The sequence below is a fragment of the Hibiscus syriacus genome, unplaced genomic scaffold (assembly GCF_006381635.1).
Source record: "Hibiscus syriacus cultivar Baekdansim isolate YM2019G1 unplaced genomic scaffold, ASM638163v2 tig00111101_pilon, whole genome shotgun sequence".
NCBI classification, from domain to species: Eukaryota; Viridiplantae; Streptophyta; class Magnoliopsida; order Malvales; family Malvaceae; genus Hibiscus; species Hibiscus syriacus.
The window spans coordinates 272,636-299,964 of NW_024062986.1; the positions used below are offsets into that span (position 1 = coordinate 272,636).

General features: G+C 34.9%; 1 protein-coding gene and 1 pseudogene across 2 annotated transcripts; both read left to right on the plus strand.

Moving 5' to 3' along the window:
* The first annotated feature begins 890 nt into the window (after positions 1-890).
* LOC120153634 (receptor-like serine/threonine-protein kinase ALE2) lies at positions 891-7,445 on the plus strand. 2 transcript variants are annotated; one of them, XM_039165544.1, is made up of 9 exons: positions 891-1,320; positions 2,626-2,697; positions 3,567-3,677; positions 3,755-3,868; positions 4,171-4,539; positions 4,620-4,877; positions 5,198-5,587; positions 5,863-6,103; positions 6,507-7,445. In XM_039165544.1, the coding sequence occupies exons 1-9, from the start codon at positions 1,251-1,253 to the stop codon at positions 7,201-7,203; spliced, it is 2,322 nt and encodes a 773-aa protein (XP_039021475.1). In that variant the 5' UTR covers positions 891-1,250; the 3' UTR covers positions 7,204-7,445. The 2 variants fall into 2 exon arrangements, with proteins under 2 accessions (XP_039021475.1, XP_039021476.1); XM_039165545.1 differs by having other exon boundaries at positions 892-1,320; positions 3,570-3,677.
* A 3,499-nt stretch (positions 7,446-10,944) lies between these two features.
* Positions 10,945-27,067, plus strand: LOC120153604 (annotated as a pseudogene).
* Positions 27,068-27,329: the final 262 nt, after the last annotated feature.

Genomic DNA, 27,329 nt, shown 5'->3' on the forward strand with positions numbered 1-27,329 from the left:
TTAAGCATATTCACAAATTTCAAGAATCAATTAAAAATATTATGACAAATTTAAGTTTTAAAATCAAATATATATTTATATATTTTATCTATCTATTTTCTATTTTATAATATATAATCCCCAACACTGTAATATGATATATTTTCTAAACAGAGACAAAAAAATATCATTGCACCTCGGGAGAATAATAGAGTTGCAGATACTTTAATTCGGATAATTTAGACACGATCATTTGGGACACATTTCTTTCAAACAAAAAAGATTAGGGAAGTTTTACTGAAAGATATTTGCTGTCCAGTGAACTACAACACTGCTATCAAGCTTGTATTTATATTTTCTTATTAAAAAAATGTTGGCATAGAATGATTTGAATTAAAGAAATAATAATTTAGGAGTTCCTTGAAAGAAAGAAAAAAAGAGAGAGAGAGAGAGTTTCCAAGTGACGGCAACAAACGGATCCAGGTTTGTCGTTTTAGTCGGTGCGTTACAGCGACGCGCTGAATAAAAGAGCGTGCTAGACAACAACCATCAAATTTCTGGATTATATTTATTTTATTATTTACTAAATTTTGCCAAGTATACGTATTTTTAATAAAAGAATGAATAAAATAATTTTATAACCTACCAAGTACAGTGTTCCGGTTTTCCCTTATTTTTTTAATGAAGCAGTAGTGGCCAAAAAAAAAACAAAGAAGCAGGATTTGCGTTTGCTGTAGGTACACTCAAGCAATAAAAGCACGTCCCACCTTCCCCCACTCTCGCAAAGTTTCTCGTATAATTCTCTCTTTTCATTTTCTGAATTCTTATACTCTGCTTCTGAAGATCTTCTCTTTCTTTTCTATTTTCCTCACTCTTTCCAGTATATCCCTCTTTTTCCTCTTTTTTTTCTCTCCAGAAAAGAGAACTTTTCGCGCTGCATTGTTGCGGTAGATCTTTGCCGCGTTTCATGGATCTATAATCGTGCCGCGCTGCGTTTTCATAATCTTCTCTTTTTTCTAGGGCTTTTTTTTGTTCCGTTGCTTTTTAGTTTTTTTTTTTGCCGCTCGGTTGAGCAGTGTAGTAGCTTCAGATTTGGTTGGTTTATGAGGTATGTTGTTTCGCTCGGAGGATGAGACGGAGTGTTTGGCCGGCGGAGAATGATCCGGTTTAACCTTAGGACTATCCGGTGGCTTTCCGGCGAGGCTTGTCTGGTTCGAGTTGACATCTGTTTCTGACGATGGTTGCTTTGGACTCTGGTTTGGCGAGAGAAGATGCCTGCTTTGACTCTGCTCCAGTTGCTTTTTGTTTACTTGCTCAGCTTTCTCTCTTGTTCTTGTTTAGGTACCACACTTTCTGAATGCTTGCTGTTTTCTTTACATAGAATTATTTATTTACTTATCTATTTGGTTATTGTAAATATAGTAGAAACGAAAGGAAGTGGAGCAAAAATCCAGTTCTAGTCCAGCTTTAATTTTATTTGGAAATAAATAAAAAGTCAAATGTTTTATTAAGCTAAGTAGACTTTGCTTAGTGCTGATTGGCTCTCTTATGGCTACTTATTTATCCACTATAAAGTTCTCCCTTGAGCTCACTCGCTGGCCTTAGCCGGGAAAAATGAAAAATATAAAAATGCTTTGCTTTTTGAATAATCGTTTCGTCACCGAAGCTAAGTACCTAGAAAATCTCCAATTTTTAGTAACCAAAGCTAAGTACCTACAAAATCTCCAAGGAAAAACTTAGATAATTGATTAATATTTTAGTCCCTTGAGCGATATATAGTTCCCTGCTAGTTTTCTGCTGATTTACTGAAAATGCTGTAGCTGAATTTGCTTATACCATGTCTCATATGCAAATATATACGAGTTTATTTCGATGTGGTGCCGTTTAAAATGGAGTTTGAGAACTAAATATCTTATTAAAAATGTTTTTAACATTTATTTTGGGTATTTTGAGTAAATGATCAGAATCTGCTACTCTTGGAACTGTCGAAATCTTTGTCATAGTTATCGAATTTGTTGTAAACTTGTAAAATACATTTATTACCTTGCTAAAAAAATACTTTTATTACATGATGTATGCAAATAAATTGTTTTGATATACCATTTTGGGTTTTTATCGACATTTTAAATATTTTTTATATAGTCCATTTTCAAGTTTTATACTGAAGTATATTTTCATTTTATTCATTTGATATTTATAATTTTGAAAATTTATGTTTTCATAAATATAAATGCATGTGTGTTGTATATTGAATAGTTGTATTTTTTATTAATTAGGTAAATACCATAATGAATATATTCAATTGTTGAATGAAAATGTGAAAAAATAAATAAAATTAATCATGAGAGAAGAGGCATTAGTAATTAGTTGAAAGAATAAAAAGGTATTAAATAAAAATAAAAATCAACCAGTACCAATAGGTACGAGTTGGTACAGACCGATACAATCGATATGTACCACTGCTAAAACTGAAATGATATAGTGCTGGTACTGCACTGATTTTATTCAAAACTGATACAAATTGGCAGGTACAAATAACTCAAATTCAAATACAGACATAAACATGTATCAATATAGTGACTACAATAACTCTGGTTAATGAAGGAAGATTAACATCTGTGCCGCTTTATTGCACTTCAATTTCAGGGCTGCGAATATTCTTGTATCCTTTACAGCCAGTGCATCGGTTATCGGCAGTGGAAACAATAGTTGACCGTGGTAATAATTTATGTCATTGATTTTAAATGTTAATGCAGTTGAATGAATTTCTTGATTTTTCCTCCTGTCTATACCTGAGAGAACCTATCATGTATATCCAAATAGCTTGCTGTAGATATATAGTATCAATGACTAATTTTAACCAAAGATCTTTGAAGTAAAAGAATTTTTGAATGGTATATGTTCTTCTGTGGCCTAGTCCACTGAACTTGCTCTGAGCCATGTGTCTTGGTAAACATGACATGTTTGGGAAGTATAACACTGGACTGAAGACATTCGACGAGATATTTGGTTTCTACTTCTAGTTGATGGATTGACATGTTCCTGATTAAAAATTGTTGTCGTCTTTGACAAGTTTGTAATTTTTATTATACAGTTGTCTATGTTCTTTTGCCCATTGATTGTTATAGCTCAAAGATTATCTCTAAGGATCTTTATGTATTCTTTTCAGAGTAGGAAGTCTTACCTGTCTATTCATGAAGGATGCATACTTATGAGATATGTTATTCTTATTCATTTGTTACCTGGTTCTCTTCTCTCAGTGCATTTGATCATTAGAAAGCTTAAGTGGAAGCTTCTTCTTCTTTTTTTCTTGTTTAATTCCTATTCATCTGAGGTCAATGTCATCTAAAGGTTTCTGGATCCTCCTATTAGTTGTTCTGGTATATAATCCAATATGCTAAATTCATGATTTACAGAAAACAAAGTGTACAAGTTATGTTGCCAGTTTATGTAGATATGTGGTATATGTTATTGATGACTATTTAAAGGAATTCTTTCTTTTTTTCGATAAGTCATTCTAACTTACTTTAATTGTTGTGAATTATTGCTTCTCTCATGGATTACCAATAAGGTTGCTTCTATCCTAGCAGCTCGGTCTATTTCAATGCACACGCTATTTTCTCAACCAAGAGCACCCCAGGAACATGTTAATCCTTCTTTTGCACCTGCTGCTGCACCTGTGAATTCTATCCATCAAGGTATTTATTGCAATCTGTTTCCATCACCTTGCTATTACATTAATGCTACCATATGGCTTATGCATATTGCACTGCAGCTCCTGTTGCTACCCCCAGTAACCGTGTGGCATCCAGACATCATCGTCATGGTGGTCACCATCGCCATCATCATGTTAAACCTCGAGCAGATGCTCCATCACTATCAGAGCAAGGTAACATGTTATGTTCCTTAAGCAATGTATAGAGGAGATGGCCCGCTGATGCTTGGTTCCTTTTTTTTGTTGTTGCCAAAAGTAAAACTAAATTGTTGTTTAAACTTTAACCTTAATTGATGGGGTTATGGTGGGGTTGATATGTTCATTCACATAGGGAAAATGTTTGAATAATCAGCGAGTATTAGCATGTGCGTAGCCTTCACATGGTATCATGTGCTTACATTTTTTTAAATATTGTTTTAAAACATCCTAAATGCTTGTTTTACTTTTTTGTGGTTTCTTTATTATACAACTGTCAGGTTGCGATCAACTTTGTGTGGAGCCACTTACTGCAACTCCTTTTGGTTCACCTTGTGGCTGTGTTTTCCCAATGAAAGTCAAACTTCTTTTGACTGTTGCTCCTTATGCTGTTTTCCCTGTGATGGATGAGCTAGAGATTGAGATTGCTGCAGGCATATATTTGCAACAAAGTCAAGTGAAAATAATGGGTGCCACAGCTGACACTCAAAATCAGGAGAGAACATTGGTAGAGATCAATTTGGTTCCACTTGGAGAGAAGTTTGATAATACAACAGCAATTCTTACGTATGAACGGCTTTTACATAAAAGACTATCTCTAAATTCAACTCTTTTTGGAACATATGAGTTGGTATCCATCAGTTATCCAGGTGGTCATATCTGTTTCCTTTTTTAAATACATGCTATTTTGTTGCTATGTCATGGTAGTTATTTGGAAATATGTTTTCAGGAGTTCCTGTTTCACAGCCATATGGTATTTTTGGGAGTGGTCCAACTGGAAGTACTGGAGATCTCCCCATCACAGCTAATTTTGTTAACAAGAACCAAAAGATGAACATCAGGATCATTGCAATTATTGTTTTATCTGCTTTTGTGCTCTTATTGGTTTTAGGTGGAGCAATCTCTGTCCTCATAAAATGGAGGAAGTTCGGAAGACCATCAAATGCAGTTAGTCCAGCGTTTCCTTCTTCATTTAACAAAAGATCCGGTAGGTTAAATAGTTAGCTTTATGTTTGGCATATTCTGTTGCATGGAATTGCAATGCATTGCGACGTGGGTAACTGGTTTCCCACTATTGCTGTTTAGGCACACATACAACCCTAAGCTGATATGTCTTTATGTATTTTCAGTTACTGCAAATTGAATCATAATGGTTAATCATCCTTAAAGCTGTGAAGTTGGAATATATGATAAATGGAATTTTGATGCCTGGATCTAAGCTACTTATATTTCCTTGTTGTCTGTATGGACTATTTTGATATTTGTGAAGTAGGAATAAATGATAATCTGGTCTTCATGTTAATGCAGGCATTGGTTCTATCTTGTCAAGCACCATGGCAAGCTCTCCATCAATGTCACTCATTTCCACATTGGCTACTTGTGCTCTCCCAGTTAAAACATTTACACGTGTTGAGCTTGAGAAGGCGACAAACAATTTCAATTCAAAGAGGATTCTTGGTGAAGGGGGATTTGGACGAGTTTACTGTGGTATTATGGAAGATGGAAGTGAGGCAGCTGTTAAGTTACTTACAAGAGATAATCAAAATGGAGATCGTGAATTTATTGCGGAAGTGGAGATGCTAAGCCGATTGCACCACCGTAATCTTGTGAAACTTGTTGGTATATGTATTGAAGGACACATACGCTGCTTGGTGTATGAACTTGTTCCCAATGGAAGTGTGGAATCACACTTGCATGGTATAATTTTCTTATCAAATTACCCATTGTTTTGTCTGTTTCTTTTATCGGACTGATTGCTTGTTCAATTTAGTATTTTTCATTATGTTAAGAAAGCTACCTATTAACTTATTATCCGGAAAAAAAATAAAGAAAAACATACCGTTAATCCTATCTATGTTGCCTAGGTGCCTATCGTTGAAATGCTACCAATACATATATATACAATTCTAGTTTGACTAAGATGGATTGACCATATCCAAGTTTTATTTATAGTGTTTGTATTGGTGGTTTAGGTGTTGACAAAAACAAAGGACCTCTTGATTGGGATGCTAGGCTGAAGATTGCCCTTGGAGCAGCTAGAGGATTGGCTTATCTTCATGAAGATTCTAACCCTCGAGTGATTCACCGAGATTTCAAGGCTAGTAATGTTCTATTAGAAGATGACTTCACTCCAAAGGTCTCAGATTTTGGTTTAGCAAGGGAAGCAACTGAAGGATCCCAGCACATTTCCACCCGAGTCATGGGAACTTTTGGGTAATTATTTACCGATGCATAATTATCATACGGTAGCGCTAAATTTCCTTGAAACTTCTTGCATGCCACTACATATCCTCCAATTCACTGGACGGTGAAATTAACTACTATTGTTATATTAATTAAAAGTTAATCCATGCAAATTTTATAGACTGATCCATTAAAACACTTGATGGTTAATGTTTACAGTTTCTTATGTCTGAAATTGCATCTTCTCAATCATCAATTTCTGATATCTCCTGCAAGGTTTAAAGTTTCTCGTTTTCTACCAAATAAATATTGTGAATTAGCAACTTCCTGAATATCGTATCTGTGATCACAATATAAAACCTTTCAACTTCCTTGTCTTCTGTCTGATTTGCTTTTCAAAATATTATTAAAGCGGAATTTTGTGAATTTGCAGGTATGTAGCTCCTGAATATGCTATGACAGGGCACCTACTTGTTAAGAGTGATGTTTACAGTTTCGGGGTTGTGCTTCTTGAGCTTTTGACTGGTAGAAAACCTGTGGATATGTCCCAACCTCAGGGACAGGAAAATCTAGTAACTTGGGCTCGGCCTCTACTGAGCAGTAGAGAAGGTGTACAGCAATTAGTAGATCCTTCCTTGGCTGGAACATACGACTTTGACGACATGACTAAGGTGGCAGCCATTGCTTCCATGTGTGTCCACCCAGAGGTGACTCACAGACCTTTTATGGGGGAAGTTGTGCAGGCTCTGAAGCTTATATACAAGGACACCGATGAAACCGGCAGAGATTGCTGTAGTCAAAAGGAGTCTTCTGCCCATGAATCTGACTTTAAAGGGGATTTTGTCCCTTCTGATAGTAGTTGGTGGAATGCTGGTGAGGTAGGACAATCATCATTTCCTTTTGTCACAATGGACTACAGTTCCGGTCAGCTTGACGAAATAGAAAACCGACCGTTTTCAGCTTCAAGTTTGGTTGGAGTGGGAACATCTTTACCAATAAGACATGGTAACAGATCAGGTCCGTTGAGAATGGTTCGAAGCAAGCCAAGCTTTTATACGTTAAGAGGGAGCATGAGTGAGCATGGTGGACTCCTTCCAAGGCGAATTTGGAGCGATGCCAATTGGGTTTGATCACTTCTTTTCCCAACTATTTTTATTTTTTTTTATTTTTGAATTGTAAGCAGTCGATCGTAGTCTAGGCATTTGGGGGATTCTGGAGTGTTTGCATGTTCGTCAAGAAGCAGAGACTCAACCTCGGCTACTTGTTTTTTCTTGATTCCTCACCATACAAGAAAATGGAGATGTAAGTTGAAAAACTTGTCGACTGCTTTTATGTTTACTGCCAAAAAGTTTAAATTCTTGTTATCTAATGCCAAATCCAATCCAAGTGCGACAGGTTGATTTACAGATTGTGTTGCAAACAAAATTTCATTTCCTTTTATATAAATGTAGCGACGCGGTATTGCAATCCTGTAAAGTGTAAAATTAAACAGGTTGGTAATGCCTTTTTTGTTAACCCAAGTGTAGATTAGGAAGTTCGTTGTGGTTTAAAGAAATTGCAAGAAATGTCGTTTTGGTTTGGCTTAGGAGACCATCCTTTGTGTTATTAATTTTTATATAATTAACCCTCCGCCAATTGCTTCTTTCTACTTGCTGATCTTCCCCACCTTCTAATCCAAACACAAGCGTGGCAAACAGTTGACCACGTGACCGTTTACAAGGTGGACCCTGTTTGTTGGGCCTTCGTGATTGGGTCATGCTTTTGAAGCATCTTTGGGAACCCAAGGTTTAGGTCGATTCGGCTTGAAAAATAAAATAACAAAATAAAGATATGAGCAATGATTTCGTGAGTGCGTGGTCCCACGACTCACGAAATCACTCCATCTACGTGCATGACTCAATCTATATTAAACTTAAATACGATGACATCATACAATTTATATGAAATTGTTCTTGGTGTTTGCGTTAATAAAGATAATGGGTAGCTCATAAGCAAGAAGAATGATCAATGAGACGAGGATAGTTTTCCTGTCCAAAAGAAAAATAACAACGGTGACGAATATGAACTTCGCGGTAAAAAAAGAGATTATTTTACTGTAAGTTGAGAAAATATTTTTTATGAGCTATAAATTTTAATCAAATCCAAATCATTTATTTATTTAAATCTAACGACCGTAAATTAGCGTAAAACTTATTAATTTTACATAATATAAGTGTATTATCTCATATGATATTATTATTTTTTTTCCTTTATTCGGTGAAATGTACAATTGCTTCAATATCCAACACAACAAAATACACAATTTGCTAATAATAGTTTTGAACATGTCAAAACAAGTTTTAAACCCATAATTCATTTTTTTATTAGAATGCTAATTAGCCATTACTGGTTTAAAATTTTCACTCCTTAAATTAAGAATAATAGCGAGTTAGATATATGCATTTTTTAATTATTTATATCTATATTGTATTTATACTTTTTAATATTATATCTAAATCTGAATTCAAATTAATTACCACAGAATATTTGAATATGTATAATCAAAATTTAGAATAATATGTCAAATATTTTTATTTATTAAAATTTTAAATGAAAAAAAATCTAATCTCCTTAAAAATAAACATATTTTTTTTATTTTGTATTCTAAAACTAAAATCAAATCTGGTTCTATAATGAATAATATTTCGATATTTAAACCGGAATATTATATAAATTTATAATATAATTAAATTAAATATTCAGCAAAGGCTGAAATCAACTATTGGAATTTTCATCTCTATGACACACTTATTTGTTCATAAGCAGGTCTAACCAATACCATTAACACAAAATTAGTTTATTTTTCATTAAAGATACTTTATTTGTAAACCAAAAAGAATATTTAGATGGACGGTGTGTAGGGATGGCAATATGACCCGAAACCGACGGGGAAATCCGAAACCCGGTCAAGTTCGGGTCAGGTCGGGTTGAATGATATCGGGTTCGGGTTCGGGGATTTTTTTTCAGGGTTTTTTCGGGTCGGGTTCGGGGAAAGGTATCCCCGCCCTGATTATATATATATAAATATAATATTTTATATTTTTATATTAATTATATATATAATATTTTATATTAATTATATATAAAATATTTTCGGGTTCGGGTATAATATTTCGGGTCGGGTTCGGGGACGGGGCAAAAAAAATCTCCGACGGGGCGCCCTGATAAAAAACCTGTCGGGGATCGAGTCAGGGATAGGAATTTATTTCGGGTTCGGGGACGGGACGAGCAAAACCCGCCCCGAACCCGACCCGTTGCTATTCCTAACGGTGTGAACAGGCCAGGTAAAGAAGATTCTATCAACATTAATGGAACAACATATAGCATGGGGAAGGCCCCCTACCAAATGGGAAAAAAAATACAAATAATTCCATATCTTAAACTATGTTCTAAATTCTTGTAATTTTTTTAATATTTTATTTTTTATCTAAAAATTTAAATCCGATAATTTATATTATTAACATATTTTTAAAAGTTTATATTTTTATTATAAATATTTAATATATCAATCAATTAATTTGAACCGGATATTATAAAAATTTCTTATGAGAATATCACTCTCAACCTAATTTACTTATTTGACATTTTAAAATAATAACATATGAATTTAACAATGTCAATATTTGATTTTTTCCCGTACTGTCATATTTTATATAATTTGTAAAAACGATTAGAGAATAAAGTCATTTTAATATTGTTTCATTTTATCTTAAAAGTTAAATAATTAATCAAAGTGATTCGATTTATAGGAAAATATTGTTCACATTAATTTCTAGTTTATTAAAATATTTTAAATTTATAATTAGTTTTAACTCAATTTACATAATTGTCGATATATTATATCAGAAAATTTTGAATAGCATAAATATTATACCAATATACAGTGTATACATTATTTTTGTTGTGATATCACATATTTTAATTATTTTTTATTTTTCATAAAATATTCAAATTATTTTATAATTATTATAAAATTTAATTTTAATATTATATTAATATATTTAAACAAACTAAACTTGTATGTTAATCATATATTGATATTATATTAAAATTTTAATTTATTTGAGATTTATTAATTGGTCGAGTGGTAAAAGACGTTTATATTGTTTCATCTTATGTAAATTTAAATATCAATATCTTGGGAGTATAATCCATCTCCATTGAATAAAAATATTAATTTATCTTTTTAAAGCTTGTGAGGAATAAATTCTATTTTTAATTAATGGGATAAATTATATTTTAAAACGATTTTGGAATAAATTCTATTTTTTCAACCTGCAAACACTAGACGTCGATTTTAATTTTAATAACGAAATAATTTATTTATAATGATATTTCAATAAAACGACCTGTTTGTAACTTTTAGAAAAAAATACATGTTTATTATCAAATTTATAATTAATTGATATTAAATATAATTTACTTAATTAATTTTTTACCTAGGGGCATTGGTATTTGATGTTTACGTGTCTAATTTTTTATCTCATCGTAAAAGATGAGTGTGGTTTTAAAAAGATAAAATTTACTTAAACCAGATATTATCATTTAATCATTTGTTTTAAAATCTGAGTTGTCGTTCTGGCCAAACAGAAAAAAAAAGGGGGGAATCTGAGTCGTCAAAAGTTCGTAATTATTTACAAATCTAGGGCATTTTCACACAATTTAAGGTTTAACTACAAAATAGCTACAATCATTTCAGACTATAAAAGACCAGCCCTTAAGAAAGGGAAGAAGAAGAAGTGAAAAGAAATAGAAAAACAAAAGTAAAAGCTACAACCAAGACTGCTAGCATAAGCAGAGCGCAACGGAGGCTTAATCTCTTCTTCAAGATACAAATTTATTTAAAAATCTTTGTTGGAGAGGCTTAAGCTTTTCATTTTTTATTCTTTCTTCCTTTTGGATTATCTTATAGTGTTATTAATCGATTATTATTAGCATTATTTTTCTGATTGTTGCGAATAGACCAGTTCAAATAGTTTCATTTGTTTTAAGTATTGGATTGAATGATCATTGTTCAACGCATTGGGAGTAGATCGAGAAGCAATACGAGTTTCTGATCCGATCAAGAGAAATGGTAATTTCTCGGTGTTATCTTTTGATTTCTATTGCATTGCGCTATTGCATTATTATTTCTGATTTTCTAGCTTTGAACGGTATGGATTTAATTCTTTGTGATGTAAAAAATTGTCTATGGTGATTTGGAGGAGTTGTTGACTGATCTGAACTGGTGTTGAAGCTAGCTATTTTTCTGTTTTGATCTGTTCGTTTCGTTGTTTCTCAAGATCCGATCTTTATGGTTTCAATTGTTATGTGGTTTGCTGTGTTAGTTAAAAATAGTGGACAGTGTTTTAAAAACCAAGCTGCCATTGACTGGAACTTGAGTTTGTACATTTTGGTCCAAGTAATCCGCCTTTGATTATCGTCTATTAGTTTGTGATTTTATTTGGTTAGTGGAGGCTTCAATGCTGGGGTTGTGATTGATCAGTCTGGTGATTTATCTGTTGTTCTAACTGACTTTGGAGCATAAAAACAAGGATGTCTTTTTTGTTCATATGTCGATAGAGCCATGAAATTGGAATTTCTGGTACCTGATTCAACCTTTTACTTTATACACTTTCCAGTTTAGAAATTTAGTGTTACTTAATGGACTCCATGAAGCCTGAGCAGCAACGTGCACCTTGATAAATTTATCCCTAAAAATTTTGACTTTGAAGGGTTTTAAAATAATGAATGTTTGGAGGGTTTTAGATGGGTCATGCTACTGCAAAAAATCATTTCATCTTCATCATTGTCATTTAAACAAGAAATAGAGTAACCTTCATTTTGATCTGAACTGAGTTTTTAGTTTTGTTGTAATGAAATTGGAACAATGATTGCGTATTTTTGCTAGTGCATGCTTGTTTTCTGTACTATCCCAATTCCCAAGACCTATTCGAAGTCATTTTAAGATTGGAAAGCAAGAACTTATCAGCATGGTCTTGTCTTAATGTTTGAATATTGAGTAAAAAGTGTCTATAAGGGATGTCAAATGAATTGTTGAATCATGGGCCCTTGTGGCTTTTGTAGGCCACCACGACCAGTCTTGCAGTCGGATCTCTCGTCTGGGTGGAAGATTCTGACATTGCTTGGATAGATGGCGAAGTCATGCAGGTTAATGGTGAAGATATTAAAGTTCTGTGCACTTCAGGGAAGACGGTGAGTTGCTTTGTAAAATTTAATTGGATTACTTTACGTGTACACGAATCTCACTTTTAGTCTGGCGAATGCTAATTATATTTTCCTGTTTCTCTTGCTACAATTGTGTTTATTTGGTTTGAGATTTTCTTCCTCTTTTACATGACATGCAAGTCCAGTATGGTACTATAGGAATTCATGGGGCACATAGAATGCTTGGATGAGCTAGTTGTTTAATTTGACTTTCGAATTTCACAACTTTTGCAACAGGTTGTTGTTAAGGCTTCAAATGTATATCCCAAAGATGCCGAGGCCCCATCATGTGGAGTTGATGATATGACAAAGTTGGCTTATTTGCATGAACCTGGAATTCTTCAAAATTTAAAATCAAGATATGATATGAATGAAATATATGTAAGATTTTGAATGGATTATTCTCACCTTATTCTTACAGTGTTTTGGTGTTATTTCTGTCTTTTCTTTATGTGTCTTTGCCGAAATGGATGTTTGCTCTGCATTTTTTTTGGCAACATATATTGTGTCGATGAATGTTGGGGAGATCTTTATGTTTCATCATGTCTTCAAAATTTACTGATACAAGTAGGCAATTGCTTCAAATGGTTTCTTCCAGACATATACAGGAAATATATTGATTGCTGTGAACCCATTTCGAAAGCTACCTCATCTTTATGATAGCCATATGATGGCACAATATAAAGGGGCAGACTTTGGTGAGTTGAGCCCACACCCTTTTGCTGTAGCAGATGCTGCTTACAGGTACCCTGTTGCTCTGAGCAGAAATTCATTTTATATGATTACTTGTATTTGTCAATAAAACTATTTTATTTAATTCAGACTGATGATCAACGAGGGAATAAGTCAGTCGATTTTAGTTAGTGGTGAAAGTGGGGCTGGTAAAACAGAAAGCACGAAATTGCTGATGCAGTATCTTGCTTACATGGGAGGGAGAGCTGCTGCTGAGGAAAGAACAGTTGAGCAGAAAGTTCTGGAGGTAAGAATGGCTACAGATTTAGATTTGTGTGACAATAAATTTAATGTTGATAGTTTGAACTGTCATCCAAGTTTCTTTGTTTAACAACATTTATTTTTGTTTTCGGCTAATCTGCAGTCCAATCCCGTTTTAGAAGCATTTGGTAATGCAAAGACTGTTAGAAACAATAATTCAAGGTGAGGGTATTTACTTTTAACAAGTTTTACACCCTGCATGTACGGTAGATTTTAACATTATGATCATTTATTTTACCTTTAAATGCACGTTTTGAATGATGTAGTCGTTTTGGTAAGTTTGTGGAGATTCAATTTGACCCGAGGGGAAGGATTTCAGGAGCTGCAGTCAGAACTTATTTGCTAGAAAGATCACGTGTTTGTCAAGTGTCTGATCCAGAGAGAAATTACCATTGTTTCTACATGCTTTGTGCAGCACCTTCAGAAGTATGTAGTTTTTGATTGCTTTAATCAAGTGGCTTATAAAATATTTGATTCACTGTGTTCTTGTATAGTCATACCATTGGTAAGCATTTTCCATGTTTAGTTTTAAAGATTTCTACATTATCTTAATACTGAAATGCCCAAAAAAGGACTTGTGCTGGGAAATTCACTTTTGAGAATGATCCTTCTCATAAGTGTAGCTTCAGATGTCAATCTATTTGGATATGATTAATGCTTGAAGGTTGTAATTTGGGTCTAACTATGATTATTTTTTATCTCTCATACTTATTATGTCCTTTTCTGTTTGATTCTTTGTCTCCCTCTTATCTTTGATTTCTCTGTTGGTGTCATTCTCTTAGCCATATAGAAAAACAACTTACAAGTTGATGTGTTTCACTTTAACATACTCTTTGCCAAATCTATTATTGTTAAACTGGAGTCTTTTATGTGATCTATTGATTTTGGGCACAATTGTTTTTTTGATAAGAAAAGGGCCTCGTTAAAAGCCCCCCTTCATAACTGTCAAGCTACATAGGTATCTCAACGGACATTGGAAGGAGGAAAAGAGTGCCCAAAATTTTATTACTAAAACATAGAGTACATCCAGGGTAAAACCATTTTAAGTACAAACCTTCTCCACAAAACACCCAAAACACTCAATCACCACACCCAACCATATCACCCCACATTACCCTATGCCCGACTTAGCTAAACTATCTGCTTCCCAATTAAAACATCTCTGAATATGCCTAATAGTCTCATTATAATCCAGCACGCCCGTGGCAATTTCCTTAACCAGATGAACAAAAGCAACAAGACTTGCTTCCGGATTTTTAATCTACTTCAAAGCAATAGAAGAATCACTTTCTAAAATAAGACGCCCCTTATCACTCCACCCTGAATCCAAGAAGAGACTCAGCCCAGCGTGAATTGCTTTTAGCTCAGCAAGAATCGGAGGGCCTGGTCTGGACACTACCGAGAAATACCCCAACTGCTTATAATCTGCATCCCTAAGCAGTCCACCGATACCACTGCACCTCCAGTCACAACTTACATCCCCATCCAGATTCACTTTAAAAAAAACCCGGAGGAGGGGGGCACCAATATGACGTGGGGGAAACTTTCTTCATAGTGGACTTTTATCTCTCAATTTTATTATAGAATAAAGAGGCTGGGGAGGTACCATGGAGGCCACGAGATAACATTATTATGTGATTGTGTTATGGAATCCATTTGATGTGATTATAGACATGAATCATAAATGATTATTCAATCTTTACCGTTTGAGTACAGCTTGTTGCTCTTAGTCCACCTTTTTTTGGTTTAATTCTAAACAATAATTTGGAGCTGAAATCTGTGTTGTTGTTTCTTATATATTATTTTCCAAGTTTAATTGGCTAGTGATTTTGTTTTGGATTTCCTTGCATGTCAGTGGTCTCAAGAGAAATTTGGAGCTTGTCATAGTTGTGGTATAGAACATAAAATATGGCGCAGTTCCTTGTTTCTTCAAAACCCCTTTAGTTTTTCGTTGAACTTCTCTGTAATGAAAGAACAAGAAAATTTTCTTGGCCTATGTCTTTGTTAGGTTATGGATAGTGTGTAGTTTGTTGGTCACATTTCTCGTCTCTGAAAAAATGAGAACGAATGTATCATACATGAGATTCTAATGCTTCAGATCTTTAATTCTTATATGCTTGTCTTCTCCTTTTTACTTTTCAGGATACTAAGCGGTACAAACTGGGAAATCCAAGAGCATTTCACTATCTGAACCAATCTAATTGCTACGAATTGGATGGAATTGATGATTCTAAGGAATATGCTGCTACAAGAAGGGCAATGGATGTTGTTGGAATAAGTTCTGAGGAGCAGGTATTTTAGTGAAACGGGAACTTGTTATACAATCCTTAAGCATGATGTTGTTGAAATTAATTTATCGCCTTTTTGGTTTTTGCGTTTGTCCCTTTTCAGGATGCAATATTCCGTGTCGTGGCTTCAATTCTCCATCTTGGGAACATTGAATTTGCTAAAGGGAAGGAAGTAGACTCATCGGTGCCCAAAGATGAAAAATCATGGTTCCATCTAAGAACTGCTGCTGAGCTTCTCATGTAGGTGGAAAATGTCAGGGTTGCGCTAGCATATACCGAACGACATAATTCTTTGATATTTGTTCACTTCATATGCTTTATAAGATGTTAAATGGATCATTTAATCATCAATTTCTTTTAGGTGTGATGAGAATTACTAGAAGATTCTCTATGCAAGCGTATAATTGTAACTCGTGATGAAACCATTACAAAATGGCTGGATCCAGAATCTGCTGCACTGAGTAGAGATGCCTTGGCTAAAATTGTGTACTCAAGGTTGTTTGACTGGTACGGGTCAATCTTGCTGTTTGAGGATGAAATTTCAGAGTTGACCATGCTTATTATTTTGTTTTTGGTTCAGTTGTGGAAATTTTTATGAGTGTGGATTTCCTTTTCTAATTTTCACAGGATTGTGGATAAAATCAATAGTTCAATTGGTCAAGATTCTGACTCGAAGTTCTTAATCGGGGTGTTAGATATTTACGGATTTGAGAGTTTCAAGACAAACAGGTGCTTAGCAGTATGCCCGTTATTTTTTTACGATTGACTGAAGTTGGTTTTCTGAAACCAATGGATGGAAGTGGATGGCACATTTGAAATACTGGTTGCAGTCATGTATTAATTGAGAGTAAAAGACGCGGTGAATTTAGGAAGCCTATTCTTTCACCAAGTTTTGCCTCTTAAAAAATGGCAGTTATTTGAGAGTTCACATAATGATTGTTCCGATTGTGCTTTTCTATAATAAATAAATTTGATTGTGGTTAAAAGTTAGAGACACTGTGATCTTGCTGGATGTTTTCTATTTGCTTATGTTTATCTGATGTTGATGTACCACTTTTGCAGTTTTGAGCAATTCTGCATTAACTTGACAAATGAGAAACTGCAGCAGCATTTCAACCAGGTTTGTGTCTGAAATCATGCTTACATGATGCTTAACATATCTCAGTATTTGTTTCGTAGTTTGTGATGCATAAGTTTCTGGCTCCTCAGCATGTCTTCAAAATGGAGCAAGAAGAGTATACAAAAGAAGAAATTAATTGGAGCTACATTGAGTTTGTGGATAATCAGGATGTTCTGGACCTCATTGAAAAGGTTTGTTGGATATGTCTCTTCAATTTATTTGGGTGACCTTTTACACTGTTTCAGTATTATATCATCTGTATCTCTAATATTCACCCCCATTCAAGTGGATCTTTCTATAGCTGTCGAGTTAGCACTGTGTTGTTGACTGTATGTATATCTGTACTAAAGGAAGCTTGTGTTGTGATACAACCTACTATTACTGTGCACCCTTGCTTCTAAATATTTGATACTGTTCCTGTTTTTGTTGCATCCATTTTGCATTCCCTGTTTTCATGGAACAAATGCAGGATGTGGTGAGTAAACAGTCTATGTAATGTTGTGACGACATCTCCTTACAAGATCTTTTGGTCTTCTCCTTGGCAAATGAAATCGCCTTAAACTTCTGACAAGACAAAGTGCTGAACTCTTCTCTTTATAAGTTGGATGTTGCATGAACCGTGTATTGTTATTTTCATGCAATATGGAAGATAAAGTGGTAGTGGCATCTTTGATCCTTTCTTCTCATGGAAAATTTTAAAACATGTGATACCTGATTGATGAGGATTCTGTTGTAAAATGCTCAGCTTGAAAAGAGTATAAGCCTTTTGGTGGAAGAAAGACGGGAAAAGAGAAATCTAAAGAGAGAAGATGGATTAGTTGTCGGGTGTTGAAATAGTTGTAAACCCACCTGCTATAGTCTAGCATAATACAAACTAGACCAAATTATCTTAGTTGCATTTCGTAATAACAAGTCCAAGATGAGTTTCTTGTACAAGCAATGCAAAATGAGTACTTCCTGCTTCAATCAAAGTGCTGTGGAATCTAAATAAGAGTGATGGCTCAGTCAATAAATTCTATGAGACAATTCTTTTGCAATATTATCTGAGTTTTAAATCTTGTATTCTTGCGGATTGTCCCTACTGATTTATTAATTATTGTTGGGAATTTCTGGTGTGAACTTCTTGAGTAATGTACGCCTGTAATTTTTCTTATCTCTTTGCTCGAGAAACTATGTTTCTTCTTGTAATGATATGATCACTTTCATTCATTCCTGTGTGCTTGTAATTTTGTCTTGTCTTTCCTTTGCACTCAAAAGACAGTATCGTAAAAGGTTTTTATTTGGTTGGTTGAACATTTTTACCTAACATGGTCCTGTATAGCCGTGGCTTTTTTGTAAACAAATCAACAAATTAAACATGCTAAATGCTCCATGCATTTTATGTTGTGGTTATTTGATTTATTATATGTATTATTTATTTCCTTTTCTTGATTTCCAGAAACCGGGTGGCATAATTGCTCTTCTAGACGAGGCTTGGTAAGATGTAGTGAGTTTTTTTTTTAATTATTTTTTTACATCTAAAAACTTGACTAAGATTTCTTTCCGTTACTTTACTATATGTTAATAATGATATCATACTGTTGTGCTGTTGCTAAGGTTTTTCTCATCTCTTGTTTTTTCCTCTTCAAAATTTTAAAAGCATGTTCCCAAGATCAACTCATGAAACATTTGCTCAGAAGCTGTACCAGACATTTAAAAACCATAAGCGCTTCAGCAAACCCAAATTGTCCCGTAGTGACTTTACAATTTGCCATTATGCTGGTGATGTAAGTTTGTTTTCTTTATTTTGTAAATTCATGCTGTAGAAAGAAACTAAGAAGTTAGAAGTAAACGGAAGGAGAAAATTTATGTACTATGCAGGTCACTTATCAAACTGAATTATTCCTGGACAAGAACAAAGATTATGTTGTTGCTGAACATCAGGCCCTTCTGACTGCTTCCAAATGTTCCTTTGTTTCTGGTTTATTTCCACCTTTAGCTCAGGAATCCTCCAAATCATCAAAATTCTCATCAATAGGTTCTCGCTTTAAGGTGTGCTGGTATTCTTTTTCCTAAAAGGCTGATTATTACCTTTTTTTCCCCAGTCTAATGAGTTAGAATGTGGTGCCTTTTTTTTTATAATACAGCAACAATTACTATCACTACTTGAAACTCTGAGTTCCACAGAACCACATTACATACGCTGTGTAAAGCCCAATAATCTTCTTAAGCCTTCAATATTTGAGAATAAAAATGTCCTACAACAACTACAATGTGGGGTAAGAATAATAGTTGAGCTGAAATATATATTGGTATTTATTTAATTGGATATGTTTTCCTAGTTTATTCACATTGTTTATTTCATATCAGGGAGTTATGGAGGCAATCAGGATTAGCTGTGCTGGATATCCTACTAAAAAACCATTTGTTGAATTTGTAGACCGATTTAGCCTCCTTGCACCTGAAGTTCTGGATGGAAGGTAAGTTAATGGTTTTCCTGGCTCTCAAGAGGTTTCTTCCAAACTTTACTTTGACTTTTTTACTATACATGTTAGTTCTGATGAGGTTGCCGCTTGCAAGAAGCTTCTTAAGAAGGTGGGACTTCAAGGGTATCAGGTAAATGTCTGATGGACATTCAAACAATGTTTTGTTTTTCAATTGAGTTTCCTTGCCCATGCTACATCAATTGAATTTCCTTGCAAATGCTAGATTTCCTCTTGAATCATTAGGATGTAGCCAAAAATAATGTTATCATTATGTCAATAAAATTTAGCTTATAGACATTTTTTTATATAAGAATAGACCCCATTAAAAACCCCCTTAATGATTATTGTGCTGTGAAGCATAATAATCAAAAGTAGGGGGAAAAGGGTGCCCAAATTTTATTACCATACATAAGATTTACAACCAAAACCAAAACCATTTAGTACAAAAGACCATCAACTCAACAGCCCACCCACCCCAAACTCTCACACCAGAAGCTCAACACTCCCTAACCTATGCCTGATTTAGCTAAACAGTCTGCTTCCCCATTAACACATCTATAAATATGCTTTATGATAACATTAGAATGCATCACAGATTTCTGAATCTCTGTGATCATATCGACATAAAGAACCGGGCAGAGTTCTGGGTTGTTGATCCACTTCCGGGCTAGAAGTGAATCACTTTCTAGAATCAGGGACCCTTTATACCTCCACACTGAATCAAAAAATAAATCTAACCCAGCTTTGATTGCATAAATCTCTGCAAGAATCGGAGTGCATGGTCCAGTCGCTCTAGAGAAGAAAGCCAACTTCTTATTCTCAGCATCCTTAAGCACACCTCCAATACCGCTTCTTTTCCAATCAAACGCTACTGCCCCATCAACATTCACCTTAAAGTACCCCACAGGAGGAGGGCACCACTTTAACTTAGGCAAACAAGACTTATAAGGTTGGTGCTTATCTGCCAAGGTTAAATCACCCACAAGGCTATCAATCTGAATATGAACATCCTTGTATTTAGCTAAAAACCAAGAAGCCACCCTATACCTTACCAAAAAGAATAGATTAGCACTATCCAGTTTCCCATTCTGAAATACTATCTGATTCCTGCATAACCAAACCTTCCACAAAACAGCTCCCGGAATGAATTGCCAAATAGCCGATTTATGACTCAGTTCCATCCACGAAAAGCATGAACTCTTTAGGATTATTGGAAAGAACAGCAAAGACTTTCCACAGCCGTAGGAAACTTACCCAAATCATCCAGATCTGCCCGCAAGAAAAGAAAGAATGATTCACCGATTCTGGCTCTACTCCACAAAAACACACAATAAGGATTCTCAATACCCTTAACACCTCTGCTCAGCAAAACATATTTGACAGCCAACTTCTGATGAATGATTTGCCAAAGAAAAGCCTCCACTTTAGGAGGAACTAACCCCTTCCACACAATCTTCAACCAGAAAAGTTGAGAATTGGAAAAGATTTATGTTTGACCTATGGTTCATGCCCACCGACTAATAATACCGAGGAGTTTCCACAAACTAATAATACGAGAGATATCCATAAGCTGGCATCAGTGAGCAATGAGCGAAGCGCTTGTCATGTACAGAATCTAAGTTGTTGGATTCATGCCACAAACTTGATGTCATAAGGCTCAATATCAGCTAACGTTATTAGATTTACAATTACTTGCTTGAGGATGTGAGCAGCATGCTCATTTCTTGTTCCAAATTGTATATGCATCCATTGTTTTATTGTTTACTCAAATGTTCTATACATACATGTTATGGTTGGATTTTGGGAAAGACCATACTGATGCTAGTTTATTTTTGGCAGATTGGTAAGACAAAGGTTTTTCTCAGGGTTGGTCAGATGGCTGAACTAGATACCCGTAGGAGTGAGGTCTTAGGAAGATCTGCTAGTATTATCCAGAGGAAAATCCGTTCTTATTTAGCTCACAGAAGTTTTATCATGCTTCGTCGATCTGCATTACAGATTCAATCTGTCTGCAGAGGTACATTTATGCCTTCTATGTGTGGCTGTTGTAAATTAACTAAAATTTACTCCCTATTATGGGTTTTGGTATTATGTAGACTTGTTGATTGTTTTTTTCTGTGCTGATTTTAGGACAACTTGCTCGTAAAGTTTATGATGTCATGAGAAGAGAAGCTGCAAGTTTGAGGATCCAGAGACATTTGCGTATGCATCTTGGCAGGAAAGCTTATAAAGAATTGTATTCGTCTGCTGTTTTCATTCAGACGGTTATGAGGGGGATGGCTGTTCGCAATGAGCTATGCTTTAGAAGACAGACCAGAGCAGCAATTATAATTCAGGTTAAAAATTGCTTGCATCATGTTGTACATGCAACGATTTTTTTTATAGAAAAAGATGCACCTTTTCACTTTTGCTTTGAGAGGCTGACCCTCTTTTTGTTTTATATTAGTTACTTTCTTTAGCTTGGAATGACTTGGTTTTTTGTACATAACAGAGCCAATGTCGCAAGTTCTTGTCTCAGTTGCATTATATGAAGTTGAAGAAAGCGGCTATTGCAACACAATGTGCATGGAGAGTAAGAGTTGCTCGAAAAGAACTACAGAAGCTTAAGATGGTATTCCTATCTCTCATTTCTGGAAGAACTTTCGGTCGTAAAATCCATTAGGAAATCTTTATTCTCTTCTTCTATATCTTTGAAAATGCTTTTCAGTTGGAATAGTTTTTTTATGCCTCTTTCCTTAAATTTGATATCAAAATAGTAAAAAGTTGCGTCCTTGCTAAAATATAATTTTGTTCTTCAAATTGGAGTCTAAGTGCTGAAGTTTTCTCAAGGCTATGCCATCTTTCTTATCAACAATGAAGAACATGTAGTCTTACCAGCTTACATAATGGAGTGAAAAAAAAGAAACCAGACAAACTTTTTCTTCTCTATCTGCTGATTTGTATTCTGAAACAACTTAGTAAGTTTAAAACCTTAAGTATGCCGATATCTTGTTTCATGTATGTATCACTCAGATTTTCTGATGATATTTTTATTTTGCAGGCTGCTAGGGAAACTGGAGCTCTGCAAGCTGCCAAGAACAAACTGGAAAAGCAAGTTGAGGAATTGACATGGAGATTACAGCTGGAGAAACGTCTGAGGGTAACCATGATAATAAATTACCTGAAGCTGTTTATTTATTTATTTATTTATTTTGGGGGGGGGGGGTTGTAGCTTGCAGGACAGTGAATCCAGTATAGGTAAGAAGATGCTGAACTGAGGAATTTTGTGTGCTTGACATTTGTCATACTATTGTGTTTTCTATTCAATGTACCACATTAGTTGAGAATAGGCGTTAAATTATGTATGCATCATCACTTTCTTTATGTTATGTAGGTTATGTGGCTGTCAGTTGTATTTGACTTCCCAGCTTAAGTTAGCTGCTTTAAACAAATAACTTGATAATTGTTATTGCATTAGTTGCTATTTGGGCTGGGCTTTAATATTTTTAATTCTTATGTCGGCCTGGTTTGAAGTAATTATTTATTACATAAAGTATTTCGATTTAAATCTTGTTAAAAATGACTATTAATATAAATGAATTTTAATATTTTCAATAATATAAATGTCCTTACAGGTGGGGCACTGCTATAGTTTTCTTTTCTCATAATTATACTTTCTTTTCCTTCTCTGTAGGTTGACATGGAAGAGGCTAAAACAAAAGAAAACGCAAAATTACAGTCTGCTTTGCAAGACATGCAACTTCAGTTTAAAGAAACCAAAGAATTGCTGGCCAAGGAACGCGAGGCTGCCAGAAGGGCAGCTGAGGTGGTCCCTGGAATTCAGGAGGTTCCAGTGATGGACCACATGATGCTGGAGAAGCTTTCTACTGAGAATGAAAAACTGAAGGTGAGGAGGCTCAGTCTAGCATCTTTGTTTAGCACAAAGATATGATGAACATGTGATAATATAAAACATCGTAGAGTTTTTTTCTAAACCTGGTAGAACACTAGCTTCATAGTATATTTCTCATGTGCTGATTATCTGCAGGCAATGGTGAGTTCATTGGAAAAGAAAATTGGTGAAACGGAGGAAAAGTTTGAAGAGACAAACAAGATCAGTGAAGAAAGGTTGAAGCAAGCTTTGGAGGCAGAGTCAAAAATAGTTCAGCTGAAGACTGTTATGCACGGGTTAGTTTGTGCCCTTACTGAGCAAATGTTTTGAGATAGATTCATACTATTAACTCCCAGAATCTGAGATAGAGCTTTGCATGCATATTTGTGAGCTGTAGTTATTCATGTATTTCACTTTCTTTCTTCACTTCTTCTCATTGTCATCATTGTTTCTTTCGTGTGCAGGCTTGAAGAAAAAATTTTGGACATGGAATCTGACAATCATGCTCTGAGGCAGCAAACCCTGTTAAATACGCCTGTTAAGAAGATCTCAGAGCATCTGCAGATTCCGGTCACTCCGGTATAATATAGCCAAATTTTTTTGTTTTAAGAAAAAAAATCTTCTTGCGGCTTTTGTCATTTTGTTGATATTTCCTGTTATCCTTTTGCTTTACAAATTTGCAGAATCTGGAAAATGGTCACCATATTGATGAAGTGAACCAATCAAATGTACGTTAAATATTTCTAAACATATGATCATACTTAAGGTAGTTTCTATAATATGTCCATTGACGATCTGTTATTGCAGGGACCACAGAGTATGACTCCAGTGAAGGTCAGCATAGAATCTGATGGCAAGTTGCAAAGACCCAATCTTGAATTCCAACATGTATGTGTTTCGTACAATTGGTTTCTGCATCTTCGAGCCTTATAATTTGAGCAGTGTGTCAGATATTGTTTTCACTCATTCTTTCAACAGGAGAATGTCGATGCACTAATCAATTGCGTTGCAAAAGACGTTGGGTTCCGTCATGGAAAGCCTGTTGCCGCACTTACTATTTATAAATGCCTTCTCCACTGGAAATCTTTTGAAGCAGAAAGGACCAATGTGTTTGACCGTCTCATTCAGATGATTGGTTCTGCAATTGAGGTAATCAATTTATCATTCATAGTCACTGTCTGTGGAGTATCGCCATTTTCCTTTATTATCTGCCTTTTTGTTTTCCGCTGATTTTGATTTTGACTAATTTTTATACCATTTAATTCCTGACTATAGTCCTTATAAGGCTAGTTACTGTTCTTGCTTCTGATGGGCATACAGCATGACTATTGAGGACTTTTTTACTTGCATAATTTTTTGCCTTTTTCTTAGGTTGCCTTCCTTGTATAATTTTAAAACAGTTACTTCAGAAGCTGACACTTCTGTTTATGATTTATACTTTCCATTCTTTATACTATGGTAAAATAAGTATGAAGATGCCATCAATGTTGTACTTATGAAAACTTCTTTGGTTGTAGCATGAAGAAAATAACGGTCATATGGCTTATTGGTTGTCCAACACATCAGCATTATTGTTCTTGCTCCAAAAAAGTCTAAAAGCATCTGGTGCAAATGGTTTAACTCCAAGTCGTAAACCACCAACTCCAACCTCTCTGTTTGGAAGGATGGCAATGGTATCTGAAATTCTGTTTTGCTACTAAACACAAGGAAGAATAAAACTATTTTTACATTCCCTTTTCTCTTAACTCAGAGTTTCCGCTCATCTCCTTCATCAAACAACCTTGCTGCGGCTGCTACACTTGCAGTAGTTCGCAAGGTAGAGGGAAAATACCCTGCTTTGCTTTTCAAGCAGCAACTTGCAGCATATGTGGAAAAGATCTATGGAATTATTAGAGATAACTTGAAGAAAGAGTTGTCATCTTTGCTTTCTCTATGCATTCAGGTATCATGTGGTTCATTTAGCTTCTGGTCAACAGTTTGAAGCTGCATAGTCAGCTGTTTTGTGGGTTCCTATACTTTTGTGATTCCTTTTTTCCCCAACTGGTCATGATGAATTTTAGGCACCTAGAACATCTAAAGGAGGTGTATTAAGATCTGGACGGTCCTTTGGCAAAGATTCTCCTTCAACTCATTGGCAGGGCATTATTGATGGCCTCAACACCCTCCTCGATACTTTGAAAGAAAATTTTGTAAGGAACCTAAGTTTTTTCCTCACCACCTTTCATAAACTTTCATTGCTATATAAAGGTTTTACGGTTGTTGCTTGGTTTTCAGGTGCCTCCAGTTCTTATCCAGAAGATCTTTACTCAAACATTTTCATACATTAATGTACAATTGTTTAATAGGTAATCTTTTGTTTTATTGTAGTTCCTTCGTGGTTTTAATTCAAACGGTTTGGTTTTGTGCTCTTAAGAATTCATTACAATTTTCCAGCCTCCTCCTACGCCGTGAGTGTTGTACATTTAGCAATGGAGAGTACGTTAAGGCTGGGTTAGCTGAGTTAGAGCTCTGGTGTTGCCAGAAAAAAGAAGAGGTGAGGCCATTTTTTGTTCTCATCTGTATTTGTAATTGGAGTTGTTGCTACATAATTTTGCTGGACTATTTCCTTTCTTTTTATGGCTTACTTAACTGCATTGATCCTTCACTTGCCTTGAACTGCAGTATGCAGGATCCTCATGGGATGAACTTAAACACATAAGACAGGCTGTTGGGTTCTTGGTATGTCGCGCTTTCACAATATATATGATGTGATGGGTTGTACTTGGAGTGCACACTTTCAAATCATTATTTTGTGAATAGTATTTTCCTCTTTTTTACTACTCAGAGAAAAGACATAGTTGTTTACATTGTCATCCCTTTGGTTTTTCTAATAGCAATAAATATGAAGTTATGCTCTTAATTTGAATTGTATTGCATCCGATAACAGGTTATACATCAGAAGTACAGAATTTCATATGATGAAATTTCAAATGATCTCTGCCCTGTAAGGCCTTCTCTCTCCCTCTCCATTTCTCCCCAATGTCGCATTCTAGCTGACCATAACTTCTCTTTCTTCAGATTCTTAGTGTACAACAATTGTACAGAATATGTACCCTATACTGGGATGACAACTATAATACTCGAAGTGTTTCTCCAGATGTAAGTTCTGTATGGCAAGATATTTCTCCTTGATTGTTTAGGAAGTTATAAAGTTGATACGATTAATCAGCAACCTGCTCTTCGTTACAGGTTATTTCGAGCATGAGAGTACTAATGACAGAGGATTCCAACGACGCCGTTAGCAGTTCCTTTTTATTGGACGACAATTCCAGGTAAAGATTCCTTTTCATCTTGCCCGCATAGAACATATTATGCACGGCACTAAGACGTGTAGATGTTTTACGGATGAAACAAATCATAATTGTATGTAGCTCAATAGTACAGAACATGCTAACTAGACCATTTGGAAACAAGTATAATTGACCATAATTAACTGCATGTTTCCCCAAGCGGTTTCATAGATTAATCGTAGAAACGAACTCATCATTCCTTCTTAATGCAGCCTTCCCTTCTCTGTCGACGATCTTTCGAAATCACTCCAAGAGAAAGAATTCTCGGAAGTCAAACCGGCAGATGAACTTCTTCAGAATCCAGCCTTCGGATTTTTACATGAGTAAGGCCGTCGAGGTGGCAATGGGGACTTAAAACAATTGCCAACTCAATGATTGTTGAAAATTCATTTCGTTCATCCCCCTTGATATATAATTCTTTTCCCATTACATCCAGTAATTGTTCTTCAATTTTTTTTTTTTTGGCATTAAACATAGTTGAGCGGGGTTGATATGGATTTTTTCTTTATTTTATTTTACATTGGTTATTCTTTTGCCATACGGGGTAGCCAGTACTATTATGATAAGAAGCTCAGTTAGTGGCAGAGTCATGGATTCGTTGTCTTCTCTGCACCTGATTTTTATTGTATAAAAGCAACCCCATAGTATGGAAAGGTACATGTATATTATAATCATGGTTGATTTTGCTGAGGAAGTTTGTTTCGATCGAACTTATCACATGTTACACATGTAATTTATAAGTAACTACAGTCAATTTTAATTATAAGGTGATTTTTTAAAATATATTGTAATTTTCATTCATTTGAATGATTTAACTTATGTTTTTATATTCATATCTGAATGTCTAACAAAAGTATCAGAGAGGACAAATAACATAATAGAGCACATGTGAAATGAAATGAGGGGATTTGGTAATCCATGTCGATTCCTCATGGAATTATGTA